The following is a 17,381-nucleotide window of genomic DNA, read 5'->3' on the forward strand; positions in this document are numbered from 1 at the left end:
GACACATTGTCAGCCACATAGCACAACACATTGTCAACCACATAGTACAAGGGTCACTCCATAGTCGACCATATTTCAAATGCCTCATAGTCTGGGTCCGGTTCGTGTGGCAGTGGTGAAATAAGATCCACAGATGAACTGGTATGAATGAGATGGTGTGATGTGTGTCAGGAGTACAACCAAACGCGTTTCACCCTGCTGGCTTCCTCAGGGATTGTACGATCCCTGAGGAAGCCAGCAGGGCGAAACGCGTTGGGTTTTCCCCACTGCCACACGAACCGGACCCAGCCGCCGCATGCGCATGCGCTATACTACCCGGAAGCACAGAGACACTGGTTCGGCAGAAGCACGCTCTGCGTCCCCACGGTAACCAGCCAGATACTTTTTGGAGCGTTACTAGGAAAACGGCAATTGATCTGCAGCTGAGCTGTAACCCTACCAGGTTTAAGGGTAAGTCCGTTTACCAGCTCCCATCTCTGGCGATTCCAATGGACCTATTTGCCCAGGAATTAGAGCATTGACTTTTTATTCCTCAGCACTTGTTTTGGACTGATTCAATTTAGCATTACAAGGATTGGCGACATTTGATCCTATTTACATAGACTTTGGATTTGGTGTATCACTTTTTAGAGCATGCTGATATTTACAGTGTATTTTATTTAACAACCATAGTTGTTCTCTATGGTACCCACCAACAATGTGTATTTCATTGAGTTGCTACTCGCATATTTATGTTTATTAATAAATGCACCCACTTATGATTTTGCCTAATATCCATTTCTAATCCATAGCGCCCAGGGAACCACCATTTGAATTGTCCCCAGGGTTGAGCTACCCTTCATCCTTCACTTTCCCCTGCCCCCTCTGCCTCCTATCCTGTCCCCTCCCCCTCCCGAGTGGCAGCTGTAACATTACCACTACATAGGGAGCGCTGATCCTACCCCAACCTCTATAATTTTTGTCAAGTGACAAGGACACTGCTACCCCTGTTTCTGTGTGAGCAATGGCAGTGAGCAATATCACTGGAGAATAGAGAGTGACAAGAACACTGCTACACCTGTTTCTGTGTGAGCAATGGCACTGAGCAATATCACTGGAGAATAGAGAGTGACAAGAACACTGCTACCCCTGTTTCTGTGTGAGCAATGATGCTGGATTTCCTGGGGAGGGAGGTACTTATGTAATCCAAAACCTGCGAGATCCGACATAGCAACGACAACATTTTGCCTCGATTGAGATCCGAGGACGCGTGGAGATACTGAGCCGGCTCGCAAGCCTACTCGGATCCCCTAAGTTCGGGTGGGCTCTGTTTTCTGAGCATCTCTATTTATAAGCATATTTTCTACAGATAAATTCTACTTGAGCTGAAAATAATGCAGAAAACTCAACAGCTAAACATTCAGTCTCCTGTATGTTTTTTTACAGGTTCTTGCTTATAACACAGCCACCGTATTGCAAATATTAGAGAGAATATTTCCTATCAGGAACTTTCAACATAGCGAATATACAGTATGGGACTGATTCATTAAGGAAAGGAGAGCAAAAAAAAGAGTAACTTTGCACCTTGACAAAACCATGTTGCTTTGGAGGGAGAGCTAATTTTAAAATGTGGGGACAGATTTATAGTTGGGTAAGGGCATATCCTAGATCAACTTTAAATTTCAGTGTACCAATAAAGTTATCAAGTATTTGTGTGCTACATGAAAAAACAGACAGTATTTAACTTATGTGCAAAATAATAAACTAATTTGCACTCCTTGCATTATAGCATAGTTTTGTCCAGAAGAAAACTTACTCATTTTTGTGCCTTACTTTCCTTAATGAACCAGGCCCTATATGTTTAGAATTAAGGAAATTATTTTCTTCTTTTTAATCACTGTAACCTATGTAATTTCATGTTCAGGGAGTATACATGCTATTTATTTATTTGTAATAAATATATATATAAATATTATAGCAAAAACACATTTAAAAAATCAAAGGGGTACATTAACAGACATATTTATGTACAAATCAAAGATAAATAATACACAGGATCGTGGCTTATTTTCAATAAATGGATGACATAAAGGATAATTCTGGTCCCTAGGCTCCCCTCATAGAAGGAGCAATTTGCAGGCCAATACAATGATAGTATCAATTCTGCCCACTAAACTTTTCAAGACAGTGTTTTCCCACAGACTATTATTGTGCATGTATTCACTACAGTTCCAACTTTCTGACCTCCTTCTGTGATGGCTGAGGCTTTTACGGGAGAACCCTACGTTGATTGTCCTCCTGCATTAATGGTAACCAAACAACTTTTAATTGGGGGGGTGACATTTTACTGGTAACTCCACTGACAACAGTGCTTATTACCACTGTCTTGGTGTTTTGTTTTCATTTCAAATATGTTATTTGATAGGTTGTAATAGCTTTATATGTTGTGTGTACTAGCTGTGTATATGGTGCAGTCTATAGGAAACTTTTGGAAAAGCATTGGTGTGATGCAGTGAGCAAAAATGAAGATGGCTTAGGGAATAAGTTTTAATATAATATACGTAGAAGGAAATAAATCATGAAAAATTAAAACTGCAAATATGAAGTAAATCCTATCAACCAATCACTGGTTACTTTTGATCCATCACATGCTATTTAGGCAATGAAAGCAAATGTTTGCTAGTAAATAAGCCCCTCAATGTCACTAAAGGATTGTAGGTGGACCACCCTTTTTTAGCCTACTACAAAAATTTAGCAGTTCAACACTGTTTAGAGCATGACATATTGACATTGTCTCTTCTGTATGAATGATATAATATTACAAAGCTGTGTTGCATATCAGTAAGATCCATTAGGCATTGAGGAAGCAGTGTTCTAGTACAATTCTGCTGGGTTTTTGTTCTCTTGCTTAGCCTTATTAAGCTTGTCCTCAGAACATCTCCTCCGTCTATTCTCTTCAGTGCATTCTCTCTGACACAGTCCTTCCTCACTGCTGGCCTGCAAGCTGTCAAAAGTGCTCTCTTTGGCATTATCCTTCTTCAGGTTTTTCTGTGCTTTATGCTTTCGCCGACAAAGGCCTAAACATTTTTCAATACAGTTAAACCTGGTCTCTGTGGTGAATGCATACATCCCAGCCGGCACCGCAAGCACCATTGCGCACACAATAACAATAATGTGGATGAGTTTTTCTCTCTGTTCTAATTCACTGATATCACTCCCGGTCATAAACACAATGCATTGTCCCTTCCGGGGTGGCTGACTTTTTAATGTGACACACACCTCATATTTGGTGGCTGGAAGCAAATCATTAACAGAATAGGTATAAATCCCAGGTCCAATATTTATGACATCCTTCTCTTTCTCATCATATTTGCCAAAATAAATAGTATACCATGTTTCACCAGGGTTCTCTGTCACTGCAAACCATTCTAAGGAGATTCCATAAACCGTCTGCTTGGCAATTCTTACATCTATGTAGACATTCTCCTCTGACGATGACGATGGACTAAGAGAGTATGAAGAATACATAGAAGGATCTCCCATTCTTGGAGACAGAACATTTACAATAATTGATGACGTAGAGTTGCCCAAGAAATTTGTGGCCAAACAGTTGTAAATTCCAGCATCTGCGAGATGTACCGCTGGGATCACTAATTCTGATTTTATGGTCTCTTCATCAGTCGAAAGTGTGGATACTGTGGACAGAAGGAAAGCAATTAATTAGCTGTTTATTAGTATGTTTACAAGCCCTATATATTGCATGGCTGTACAGCTTGAGTAGACTATATTACATACTGTGTGCTGTAGCTTGCCTATCTCATATTTCACACAATCCCACATGTAACAGTAAAAACACTGTTCTTTGATGGAAAAGTGTGATATCAATTGGTGAGCCACTGTACCTAATGTCAGCCAGATGTTGAAATAAACCATACACCTTCTGATCCTGCTAGAAAACTAGGCCTGATTTAGATATAGACATAAAGATGCTTAATTTGCAAATCATGAAGATGCATTGCACACTTGTATTTTCACATTTGTACGTTGTGTGTTATTGCTTAAGATTCAGGCAACTTTAAGTCTAGCGTATAGATACATCCAGAGCAAAAATACAGCAATCATCATCAGCCGCAAACTTTGCAAAAGGTTAGCATAGGTGTGACATTGACACTTTACATATTTTAAAATTAGTGTAACTCAAACTAAGAAACATCTCAAAGGAGCATGTTTAATTTGCATCTGTATGCCCTAAATGTCACATCAACACTTTTAATCAGTTTGTCCAAAAGCAAGTGAAGATCCATGCAGCTCTAAGTATGGATGTATGTTATGCAAACATGAATATGCTTATAGTAATATATTTACATTAGAAAACTACAAAGGAAAAACAGAAAATAAGGACGGATCCCTTGAATGTCAAAAATATCTACACATAAATTTGCTTTCAATCTAATTGCTTTATACAGTGTTCTAAACACTGTTTGATTGACACACTTGTTGAAGGGCTTGTCAAGGAGAGGCATGTGATGATTAATCACATAGCTCTCCTGCAATGGGAAAATATGTGACAGGTTTCCTGTCCTTGTGTTTAATATTCCAATAAATTGTGTAAAACATGAGTATATATATGTCACAAAATAATCTTTAACTTTACAATTCCACAACAAATATTGAATAATCTGTTCTTTTAGAACTCACAACGGTTCAACTTACCATTATAGGCTTTAATTATCTTTGATCTATAGGTCCACAGTATTGAAGGCGTAGGGCTTGCTGTTATAATACATATCAACGTGACATTTAACCCCACCTGTACAGTAACATTGGACAACAATGTGGTAGTAGTTGGTTTTATGCAACTAATTAACTCCAACTCATGAAAAAACTTGCCAATTCTAGAATCTGGGCTTGCACAAGTCAAATAGGAATTCATCAGTATGACAGGAGGACTGACTGTCTTAACAAAATGAACAAAACCTCTGAGACGACAGTCACAAATCCATGGATTGTCATGTAAGGCCAGGACTGCATTGGAAATCAATTCTGTTTTTCCCTCTGATACTTGTCCTCTTTGGTATAGGGGCCAGTTTGAAAAAACGTCTTTAGAGATGATGGTAAGCTGATTAAAGGATAAGTCCAAGTAGGTCAGGCTGGACAGAAACTTCAAGGCATGTTCTGGAAGAACGTCTAGTCTGTTATATTTGAGGTCCAATATCCTTAAAGCAGGTGTGTCTTGAAATGCTGTCCATGGTACCGAGCGTAGTTTGTTTCCTTGTAGTCTTAATTCTTTAAGGCTCTTTAAGTCTTCCAAGCTTTTCAGGTGCATTAGTGTAATATTGTTAAAATTAAGCCATAGATATTCTAAAGATCTAACTCCACCAAATGATCCTCGAGACAATTCAGTCAGGTGACATTTTTCTATTCTAACTTTGTGAATGTCTGAAGGGATGTCATCGGGTATTCTTGTGAGAGATGAAGACATACAAAGTAGACTCCTTCAAAGAAGAGAACACAAGAAAAGATAAGTTTACTGGAAATCGTGCTCTTAGATTGTGTGTATACATATTTATACATATCTGCATTACGTTTCCTTTTTTTCCAATGTAGTAATATATACCCCATAGGCTCCCATCCTACATACGAGTCTCGACAACTTGTCAAATGTAAAGTACATTATTGGTCACACCATGCACCACTCTCTGAGTAGTGCTGCATAAGTGATAAGTGATGAAGTGGTGTCTGCTACACAGAATGGGCCTCATTTAGAGGTAGGAGCAAAAAGAGGAGCACATTTAGAAGGTGGCCAAGCCATGTTGCACTACAGGGGTGGGAGTGACAAATTAAAAAAATGCTGCAGTACTAATGTGTCAGATTTACCTGTCAGCTGTCTCAGCTAGCACCTGGAACTTGTGGTCCCACAAAAGATAGTAACAGTTGGTGAAGACATCCCACTTTCATGCTCCTAGTGGTGCACAAGACTGCTAATGCAACAGTTTCCCACCACCACCACCACCACCTCCACCACCACACATGGTACAGCATGTGCAGCCTGACCAACCAATAAGAAGACATAAGGTCCATGCTATTGGGCCGTGCAGCCAACCTGCCTTTAACAATCTACTTTTCACCTAATGGTGCAGTTAGTTTATTGGGGTCTCAGGGCTAGCACTCTCATTAATCAACCTACAGTTCAGCTCTATAAAACTCTATTGATCTGGACATCAACGGTCACTCCATTCTGTCCTATTATATACCGACACACATATCATTTCAAGTTAAGGTGGAAACTCATGTCATGACTTTTTATGCTTTAATAAATAATACTGTCACACAGGTAGGATGCGGTGTTTAGTAACAATATGATTGGCTTACTAACAGCTGCATCAAGAAAAGTCTAATTATTGTTCTTGGTGGCTTTACATCTGCTTGGTGGAGTCTGTTACCTTGCGTATAGGTGGTTTCATTGCTATTTCTGTTAAATGTACCTCCTCACACATATGCATAGGCTACATGTGGACAGGGGTTTTACTGTTGCAAGTAGCAACCACAGTGCACAGATTTTCTTGCTGCAGTAAATATTTAATTCTAATTTCACAATTCACCATGTTATACTCCAGGTCACACATGATCTGGTTACGATTTCATTGTATATAATGTTATAGGATACTGGATCCACGTCTAAGTCAAAAACATGCCAAAAAAAGTACATTAAAAACTGACTGCTACTGAATATTTTACTGCATAACTACAATTACTCATAAACATGAAACTGTGAAAGTTTAATTCAAACACTAAAGTGAAATATTAAAAACAACAGAAAATGGTACATTACAAAATTGACTTGAACAAGATGTTCATAACATTTTCTATAAATAATGCTCACATTTGTGCAGACATTTGTAAAAGCAATATCAACATAAGTGCTGAGAGGCAAAGTATTACCTATATGAGGTATATGAATCTAATATAAATACAAGCAGATACATTTTACTACGGGACACAAGTGCCCATTACTCCTGGGCATAAAGGCATACAAACAAACATAAATAAACATACACACAAACATACCTGAAGTACAGTAATCATAAGCAGAGTTGCTGTTTTTAGTTGTGTCCTAGATTATACAAAATTGCACACAATATTTTTCATAATGATATCTAGCTCCTGCTCTTGCCACTTTTAGCACTTGTTGTGTTTGTTAAGTTAAAATATGTTTTACATTTATGAGCATAATAAAAAATCTTTCCTGTTTGGCAATGTAAAGAATGGGAGTTAGATTTCCTTCTAGTGGTCAATGTACTATTCATTTCTCCTATGGGGATGGTTATGATGATAATTCTGTGAGTTAGCTGTTAATACATTGAGGCTTTTTATTCCACAAAATGTGTTGTTGTTACTTATTTATCGACTTATGTCACAAGAACTGTAGAGTATCACAAATCCCATTCATTATCTTTTAAAAATTGAATTAATTAATTCAGTTAGTTTTCTTTATTTGATGAACTACATTGCTCTTAAAATGTATTCACACCTTCACTATGACAAATTGATCATTTTGAAAGCCCTTGATTAAGCAGAAAAATGACAATGCATTATCATAATTTAGTGCCAGATACAAATAAACTGGCAGGCAAATCAGACTAATAATTGAGATGTTGATCACTTACCGTCCAAAAGTATTATTTGAACAAGAGCATCCCGTGACACAAGACGGAGACACCAAGCCAAGTTTCGAGAAGAGGAGCAACAAGTGAATAAGGTGCCAAGCAGCATCCATATTCTTTCTTTAGTAAGTACTCTTCTTTTATTCTGAGAGACATGCAGACAGGTTCCAAACAGCAAATCCTATTACTAGTAATCCTCCGTCAATCAGTGCTGAGGGTTGTTGAAGAAAGTAAGACAAATGATTTGCATCTTACTGTAAAATTGTGTGAGAGGTCATGAAGTTTTTATTTTTTATTTTTGCCTGTGTGTGTGTGTGGGGGGGGGGGATGGGGAGAGGTGTAACTGTGCACAAAGGTATATAATACGTTGTATTTTGTTTCAGGTTTGGGAAATTGTCCTTGGTGCTGGTGGGAGCAGCTATAGTTCTATGACTGGGTAAGTCTGACTCTTTTACCTCATCTTTACTTATCACTGCAATTTATTTTGTGGATCTCTTTTTACCTCAGAATTACATGGCTATGGCCCTCCGCTGCCACGTTGACACACACGTATGTTCATTCTGTATATGTACAAATATATATATATAAATATATATATATATATATATATATATATATGTGTGTGTGTGTATATATACACACACATATATATATATATATATATATATATATATATATATATATATATTTATATTTATATATATATATATATATATATATATATATATATATATATATATATTATATATAAGAAAACAGGGATACTCTGCACTCGCCAAACACATAATTAATGCTATATCAAGTACTGTTCTATATTAAAAACAGGGAATGTTAGTTCCACATATTGCAATATATGTTTAAGCTGACCAACTGACGTCAAAGTCTTCCCATTCTGGTCAGTTGGTCAGCTTAAACATATATTGCAATATGTGGAACTAACATTCCCTGTTTTTAATATAGAACAGTACTTGATATAGCATTAATTATGTGTTTGGCGAGTGCAGAGTATCCCTGTTTTCTTGTCTATACAATGTGGGCAACCCCCTCTTGCACCCCAGTCTGTACATAGTGAGTGCAGAGGACCTATGTCTGTTTTTGTTTATATATATATATATATATATATATATATATATATATATATATATACATATATATATAAATATATATATCTTTGTATATATGTATATATATATATATATATATATATATATATATATATATATAGCATATATATAATCAAGTTTGGTAATTATCAGTACTCAGTTAAGTGAAAGTGCAGACAATAATTTGGATTTAAAATTTTGGTTTTTTTTTGTGGAGACCTCACAGTCTCTTTAATTGGCAGCTGATCATGCTCAATAAATATTATTCTGATAAATTAGCACCAAAGAGTTTAAAAAGTTCATATTTATTTACCCCTAACTTCCCTGCTCCATTGAGAGCCCCATTTAGAATTCTGTGTCCTTTATGCAAGTAATACATAAGACCATGGGCCTGATTCATTAGTGATCTTATCTTGTGCAAAAGTTAAGATGCTTATTTTTAAGAAGAAACGGGGAGATAAGAGTGAATTTAAGATGGTTTTTCATCTTAACTTAAGAAATTCTTCACTTACGCAGTGGATTTTGCTTCTTATCTCCCTTTTCTGAGCATGCACAGAGTGGATTTGCTTAAGATAAGCAAAAAATGTCAGATAAGATCACTAATGAATCAGGCCCCATGTTCTTGTGTCCTACACACAGGAGTAGACTGAGAATCCGACCTTACCACATTGGTAGAGTGCCAGGTCGCTAAACAGTTGTTATCGTCAATAATCAGAGGACAAAAATGCATCATTACTCCAGTAACTGCATCAGGGCTGGTACCTTTGGTAACAGATTAGCAGGGGAGTGTGCAGCAGTTTGGTCGAGTTTCACTGACTGATTGGCCAGACTTCATTAATAGTGTGGCCTCAACAACAGCTTTTACAGTGTACATATGCTCTCAGCATGTGGTACAGAGCAACTTAGCCTAGAGATCTACTAATTGCTTGGCCGGAGATTCACTGACAACTTGTCTGGAGATTGGAGTTTTTTCATTGCTACAGTGGAACTATATATTATTTTTTAGTTGTCCCAGCAATTGTCTTAGCACCCTAGATGGTCCAGCATAACATTAATAGCAAGAATTTGGCCCGAAGTATGAGACGCTCTCAGCCTACTGATATTCCACAGTTGCGGTTGCCACAGCAATTGCCTTAGGACCAATTTACAGCTACAGCTTGAATGTAGCGAACAGTAAATACATGAATTTTGGACTGATGTTGGGATTCTAGGTATTCAGTGACCTACTTAACTGATTGTTAATCAGTCTTTTATGCATCGTGTTAAAGTTTAATAATTGTTTGAAGGTGGTAATCAGCTATTTCTGTACGCTAATATCGTTTGCAATGCAATTAATACTCAATTAAATAACTATCTTAGCAAATAACAAAAAGGCAATAAGATGAATCCATTTCTTTCAGTTTATATAAAATGTACACCTGGCCAAACATGGAATGATGATCCCCAGCTCAAGGGAGAATGGCCAGAGGAATCAGCCAATGGAGCGTCGAGTTCTTGAGTGCATATATGTGATGTGAATAAAATTCCTCTCTTGAAAAAAGTTTCCAGTTGAGCAGAGAGATATACCTTATTAGAAAAAGTCTCCAGTCGAGAGGAGTGAGGGGACGTTGCTTTAGAAATGTCTGGACCGACAGACGTGCAGTCGTGGGCAAGTGCCTGTATTAGTTATACCAAAGGAGTCTGCGGCTCCTATAGATAGGACTTGTTATTCTCTTGACCTACCTTCGTGTTATGAAGGATCACAGACCACGGGAGCCAGGCAGACACGACATGTGGCCACATTAAAACAGGATAAGTATATGGTAGAACCTCAAGGTTCTGCAATATAGATTAGGAGTAGGAAATATGGTCTGAAAGATTGTAAGGAGTAGACAATAATAACTGCTAAATGTGTGCAACCTTTTCCTAGTATTGGCAGCTTTGATCCTGACATATTGAGTACAGTAAAAGACTAAATGTATATGTTAAATTCACGAAAATTTCAACTTAAACATATCACATGTTTACATTTATGGCAGTTTGAGGGCAAATTCTGGCATGAAGAATTAGTGCAAGCGCAGGAGGGTAATGGGAATTGTTTATAGTCAGAGCGCACAACCATACCATTTCCACCGCATGCATGAAGAGCAAGATGATGAGCCTGCTTTAATTTCTGCATTAGCCCATACATTACAATTACAAGAAGGTCCACAGAAAGAAGGAAAGGTGGGAGGTACTGTCCAACCCTCATTTTCTGTTACAGACCTATAAGACTGACAGACTAATAAAACCCTTTCACATGCTAGTAAGCACAGGAATATCCATTGTGCTGAGATAATAGTTCCAACTATTGAAACTGTGGTAATACTGTAGAATTACACCCAGTGCGAATAATATCTGTTCCCAGTGGTAAGGCAGATAAGATTGGGGTTCTAGTCAGACATGTTGCCATGGAATGCCCTTGGAGTAGATCTGAATTGCATTCTATTATCTCTGATTTCCCTGATCCTGGGAAAGATTTAGCCAAATGTAAAAAAAAAAATAAAACATTTTAAGAATCTGGGTAATGCACATGAACCAACTAATATAGATTGTCAGGTATTGTTGAGGGTTTGTCTCCCTCCTAATACTGATATTCAAATTTTTTATCAAAAGTAGTCAACTTGCAGGAGATATAACATTAATTGATGAAGATAATAAGACAGATATAAAGAACATTAATGTCCAACTAACTGTATAATTTTCTGTGGTAATTAATTGGCACAAAATATTTACCATTAAACAAAAGGATAGTGAAAGTTCTGCAGATTACTTTGCAAAGGCAGTGTCAGATATGGCTATGTATACTGGAATCCAAAGATAATGTTCACAAAGAGGAAGTAGTGGTGTCAGTTTTAATGGATGGGCTTAGAGAAAATGTTAAAACTAAGGAACACAGCCATTCCAAATTGGTGAGGTATAACAGTGGATCCCCTCCAAGAGTCTGCTATTATTCCTTACAAAACTATTACTAGAAAAAAGGAAACGCAGAGTGATAAGCTAATGACAGTAAGTATACTTGTCTGCAAGAACAGCATTCATTACTGTCAACACAGGAGTGCAAAGTAACTTGTTATAACTGTAGGAAAAAAGGCGATCTTGGTAGAAATTGCAGAAAGGGTAAGAGACCCTTTCATTCCCATGAGGATAACAGGAGACAAGGCAATTGGCAAAGAACTGATTCTAGATTAGAGACAGGACAACAACAGGGGCAAACTCACTCAATCGCAGCAAGTGCCATGTCTACACATGCTAATCTCTGAAGTTTAGGCCACACTTATAAACTACAGATGGTTAAGTTAACTAATAGTCAAAATAAGGTAGGTAAATAGTCAGAATAGTAACCAAAGTTAAAAAAAGAAATATATCTGGCACTAATCAAACTTTTCTTGTAGACACAGGGGCGCCCAGATCCGTATTAACTTCTCATCTAAACTTTTCAATCATCAGAGAAACCTTTCCAGCTGGGGGAATAATAGGAGAAGTGCATCATTATCTTTTGACTTCACTGGCGGAAGTTACTATTGGGCCATTGCACACTAAACATTCTTATCTTCTAGTTGTAGTGGTTACTACTAACTTCCTTGGCTGAGATTTGTTATGCAAAATGGATGGTGTAATTTACTGTATCTCTAATGGTGTGTTTTTAGATATTCCAGGAAACCACACACAAGAAATACAGGATATACTGGGCACCCCACAAAGTCTAATGTTGCACTCCTCTGTTATAGAGACAAGTCTATCACAAGTAGAAGAAATGTTGTCACAGTTACCAGTTTTTTATTTTTTTATCTTGGCTTCACCATTGCAGGAGTTAATCTCATCCTCTAAATCTGAGCATGTTTCACATACTGAGGAGTCAGAGCAATCATTCCTCAACCTTAAAGAAAGTCTGACTAAACCACCTGCTCTGGGAATACCTATGAACCTTTTGAATTATACTGTACTGAAGCTGCTGGTTGTGCTGCAGGAGTCTTGACGCAAATACATGGTGATGCTAGCCGACCGATAGCATACTGTAGTACACAATTGTGCATTGTGGCAAGATCTCTCCCTACATGTTTAAGAAATACAGCAGCAATAGCTCTTCTGGTAAGTAAAACCGAGAATGTAGTACTGGAACATGATTCAACTGTCCATACAAAACATGCAGTGTCTACCCTTCTAATTTGTGCCCAAAATAGACATGTCTCCTCAGCAAGATTTATGAAATGGGAGTTGGCACTAATAGCACCTGCAAACATCACAATTAATAAGTGTACTATGCTAAATCCATCTATATGTTATACACAGATTACTATAAAGCAAGTTTCTTAATAATGAACATAGCTAATTGCATTCTCCTGTATATCAATTTGTGGCTTAGTAGGACATAACAGCTAATTTCCTTTGTATGCAATTCAACTAAAGTTAGTTATATATATTTGAAAGAAATTGAAGACATTATAGGGGATTGTATAATCTTTATTGAAGAATGAATACAATTTACATAAGGACCTAATAAACCTGCATTGTTTATACAAATTTGTTACAACAATTTATCATATTGAAAACATGGCAGCAACTTCTGCCAATTTTAATCCCCTTATCTAGCACTATGTATCACTTTCACTTTTGTTTTTAATATTTCGCTACTGGTGACATGACATACAGGTTATTAGGGAAACGTTTTTAGCTTATCTAATAAAGTATTTTGTTTTAAATGATAACAAATAAACAATCATGGAGTGCCCCAATTTTTCATGTTTCCTTTTCTTCTTCCTCTAAGCATTTACTAATTATACATGGTAAGGGAGCACCACCCATAAATAGCTGTATATCAATCAATCAGCTACATAGTACATTGTGTTTATGATTGCCTGGTGCAGTGGATAATCTTCTTTTGTTAAATCCATCTATGTACCTACCATATGTGCCTCAAGATGCTCAAAGGGTGGAGGAAGACGAAACTCTAGCTGAAGGTGAATTTGGCAGGAATACAGATACACATGATTGTATGGGATATCTGAATCAGACCTCATGGGTTTTGATAGTAAGTTAAACACTTCTTAAAGGTTGCAAGCCAGTGGGAAAGTAGAGAGGGTAGATGACGCTATCAAGAACAAAGTGAGTAAAGTGATGGCTGAAGCTTGATTAGTGTGGCCGAAGACATTTCCACTAGTACTTCACAGCATTAGAACCACTCCTAGACCACATCTTAACCTGTGACCTTTTGAGATAGTCTTTGGCAGACAATCTCACTTGATAGTAGATCCCCAAGATGATTTAAAATGTTATGATGAAGTGACTGTTCAATATCTTATAAAGATGAGCAAACAATTTGAGACAACAACAAAATAATCTCAACATAGTCTCTCCTGATATGCCAGACACTAACTGTCATGATGTTGAACCTGCAGAATATGTTATGATCCACATTTTCCTACGCTTAGGTTGTTTAATAGACAGGTGGAAAGGCCCATACAAAGTGCTGATGGCCAGCACCAAATCCTTGAAAGTAGCAGAAAGAGACCTTTGAATCCACCTACTGCAGATAAGGCGACAGTCCGGACAAGGTTCAAGACAAGGCCGAGACCAATACTACAACCTCATGACTCGTAAATCTGTTCCGTGAGACTTAAAATTGCAGTCAATAAATTTATGAGCCAAGGATTCCTCAAAGTCTACTCTTACATCATAGAGCAGCAATTTTTCTATTTTTCTTTTTCTATTGTTTGTTTTGTCACGGTTGTGGGTGGCGAACTTTTGGATCCCTCAGGTCTGACTAGTTGGATGCTACTCTACTCAATATCCCTGAGGTTCTCAAATTTACAAGGAGGAGAGACCAATAGAAGGAAGATATAATATTACAAGATCCCCTAGTTTAACACTTAGTCAATACTTGGTAGACAGGCCTTTGCTGTGCCTAAATTTTATGCATGCTAAGACATTCGAGCATTGGAAAGTTGAACAGAACGCTCAGACGGGTTAGGTATAGTAACCCAATGCTTGGGATACCGACACCAAGTATACCTAAATAAAAGCTACCCCTTCAATAACGACATAATTAAAATGTACACTTACCTTTACAGCGACGGCAGAGATTAGCGAAAGTACTGGTATGTGACTGCTGGTAATGCAGTAGATGCTGGATGCCAGCGCTTGATTTTGACAGGATGTAAGTTCCTGACGTTTGGCGCACCCTAACCCTAACCTCTAACCCCTAACCTTAACATACTCTTTAAACAGATGTCGCCATCTTCGGTGACGTAAAAATTAAGTGCTGGCATCCAACATGTTCGGATTTAGCAGCAGTCGGATAGTACTTTTGCTAATCTCCACTGTCGCTGTAAAGGTAAGTGAACATTTTAATTATGTCATTATTGAAGTGTTCGTGTTTCTTTTGTAGGTATACTGGGTGTCGGTATCCCAAGCATCCGCATACTGATTACCAACGAGTCAGACAATAGCCCTCTCCACAAATTCTGATGAAAAACAAAGACACTGTTAAAGTACAGTTAACCAAGAAGACAGAGAGGTATCATAAGCAAGACTATGTTAATAGGCCTACAAAAAGTGTTGGTTGAAAAAGTTCCTCTGGGTTACTGTTTAAATGTTATCCAAGCTGAGACTTGCTTTAAACAGATTAAAATGATAGGTATGGGTAACTTTACTAAGACATTGTGTAACACTATAATGGACTGTCTTGTATTTTATATCCTTCCAGATGATGTATATTATATTTGTGGACAACCGGATTACAAGTGGTTAAGTCCGAACTCCAAAGGAATATGTTTTCTAGGAAGAGTAGTTCCTGAAATATCGACTGTTTCTCATGAAAAATGACTGATATTCACAGATCAATCCCACCTCCTTATGTACATACACAGTATGAACACAAAGTCAAAAGAAATATGACACCAGGGGAAAAACCTTTAGCTGCAAATTTAATCCCAAAATCTACAGGGTTTCAGTTCTTGCTTGCAAGACTGCTCTGGGAACTCTAAATTATAAATATATATACAAGCCCTGGCTAAACTAATTGATAATATTTCCAAAGTGTACGATGACACATTCAGGTATATGGGTAAGGAGCTATAAGCTAACAAGAAGGAATTATTGGTATAGGTATATCTTATAGTTGGAGCTTTGATAGTAATTAGCTTATGTTTCAGATGTGTTCCTGCTGTGTTGAAGAGTGGTAAACAAGTGACTTAGGTGACCCCAGAAAATGACAATTATAATCCTGCAACAGAATCTTAAAAGTGTGTGAGCATTGGATAAACTCTCAAAGGGTGGACTGTTCAAGTTTAATAATTGGATGAAGGTGGTTATCAGCAATTTCTGTACGCTAATATTGTTTGCGGTGCGATTAATATGCAATAGAATAAGTATCATAGCAAACAACAACATGAAAATAAGTTTAATCCATTTCTTTCTGTTTATATAAAATATAATGTGGTAAATAAGGTATTTCATGTTTCCAACATGATTGTCACGGGCACTAGGAGTCTTGCCCAGGATTTCACCAGTTGACTATGCTTACCAGAGGGGCGGAGTTTGCACAGCGGTCCTCTGGCAGCAGGGTGAATAGTGGAACGTATATAACAGCAGATGGAGATAGGATGCCAATGGAATTGATGATAGTTAGTCACTTGCAGCTATACTGGTAAATGAGTCAGCGACTTGCAGCTATATTGGTAGATGAGTCAGCGACTTGCATCTATAGTGGAAAGGCAGGTTTAAACCACGAAGACCAGGGTGGACGTGAGCAGGTGAAGGAAGGTAACAGGAGAGTCAGTGGTCTGCGGATAGCAAGTTGTACCACTGCTGTGAAGGGAAGACTTGTCCAGGTGCAGGTAGGTAGCGGGGAAGTCAGTGGTCTGCGTACAGCAAGTTGTACCACTGCTGTGATGAGAAAACTTGTCCAGGTGCAGGTAGGTAGCAGGGAAGTCAGTGGTCTGCGTACAGCAAGTTGTACCACTGCTGTGATGAGAAGACTTGTCCAGGTGCAGGTAGGTAGCGGGGAAGTCAGTGGTCTGCGTATAGCAAGTTGTACCACTGCTAGTAAGTGAGGAGTAGTTCAGCTGCGGATGAGTGGAGGCATGAAAAGAGTCAATAACGGTATGAAGACACTGAGAGCACAGAGGAACTTGTTCCAAACAGGTATGCAGTGTTTACAGCTAATAGTCTATAACGGTATGTATACCGCTGCTGAGTAGAGAGGCTTGCACAAAGCGGATATGCGGGATAATAACTGAAAGTCAATCACAAGTATGCATATATCTGCTGAGTAGAGAAGCTTGTTCCAAACTGATATGCAGCGTAAGAACAAATAGTCTATAGCGGGTATGGATACCGCTGCTGAGTAGAGAAGCTTGTCCTAAGCGGATATGCAAAGTAACAGTTGATAGTCAATAACAAGTAAGCATACCGCTGATGAGTAGAGAAGCTTGTCCACGAGGATATGCAGGTACAGCGGGAGCGCTGAACGGCTGTAGCGGGTATGGGAACCGCAGGTGAGCAGAGCAGGTAATCCAGCAGACAGCTGAAGACACGAGCAGGATACAGGAGTCCTGTTACCACCAGTCCCATCGTACTTGGCCTTCCATGGCTTCAACTTCATTCCCCTCAGATT

The 17,381-nt window shown here is 38.1% G+C and overlaps 2 protein-coding genes across 2 annotated transcripts in view; one reads left to right on the top strand and one right to left on the bottom strand.

Moving 5' to 3' along the window:
* Positions 1–2,128: 2,128 nt before the first annotated feature.
* LRIT2 (leucine rich repeat, Ig-like and transmembrane domains 2) lies at positions 2,129–7,762 on the bottom strand. The gene is made up of 3 exons (XM_075216993.1): positions 7,647–7,762; positions 4,693–5,474; positions 2,129–3,674 (listed from the first exon to the last, which is right to left on the bottom strand). Exons 1-3 carry the CDS (start codon positions 7,754–7,756, stop codon positions 2,854–2,856), a joined length of 1,713 nt encoding a protein of 570 aa, XP_075073094.1. The 5' UTR covers positions 7,757–7,762; the 3' UTR covers positions 2,129–2,853.
* Positions 7,763–7,842: 80 nt separating this feature from the next.
* The window catches only part of LOC142160315 (meteorin-like protein), a 42,550-nt gene continuing 33,011 nt past the window's right edge, over positions 7,843–17,381 (top strand). Inside the window, exons 1-2 of the mRNA XM_075215242.1 lie at positions 7,843–7,873; positions 8,027–8,079. The gene's annotated coding sequence lies outside the window, so the exon portion shown is untranslated. The remainder of the gene's footprint in view (positions 7,874–8,026; positions 8,080–17,381) is intronic.

The sequence above is a fragment of the Mixophyes fleayi genome, chromosome 6 (genome assembly GCF_038048845.1).
Source record: "Mixophyes fleayi isolate aMixFle1 chromosome 6, aMixFle1.hap1, whole genome shotgun sequence".
Taxonomy (NCBI): Eukaryota; Metazoa; Chordata; class Amphibia; order Anura; family Limnodynastidae; genus Mixophyes; species Mixophyes fleayi.

Excerpts from the sequence above, each read along its gene's own strand:
- LRIT2 (XM_075216993.1), bottom strand. The coding sequence starts at position 7,756 with ATGGATGCTGCTTGGCACCTTATTCACTTGTTGCTCCTCTTCTCGAAA. Across the intron at positions 5,475-7,646 it reads TCAAATAATACTTTTGGACG|GAGTCTACTTTGTATGTCTT; the intron begins GTAAGTGATCAA and ends TCTTCTTTGAAG. Across the intron at positions 3,675-4,692 it reads GATAATTAAAGCCTATAATG|TATCCACACTTTCGACTGAT; the intron begins GTAAGTTGAACC and ends TTCTGTCCACAG.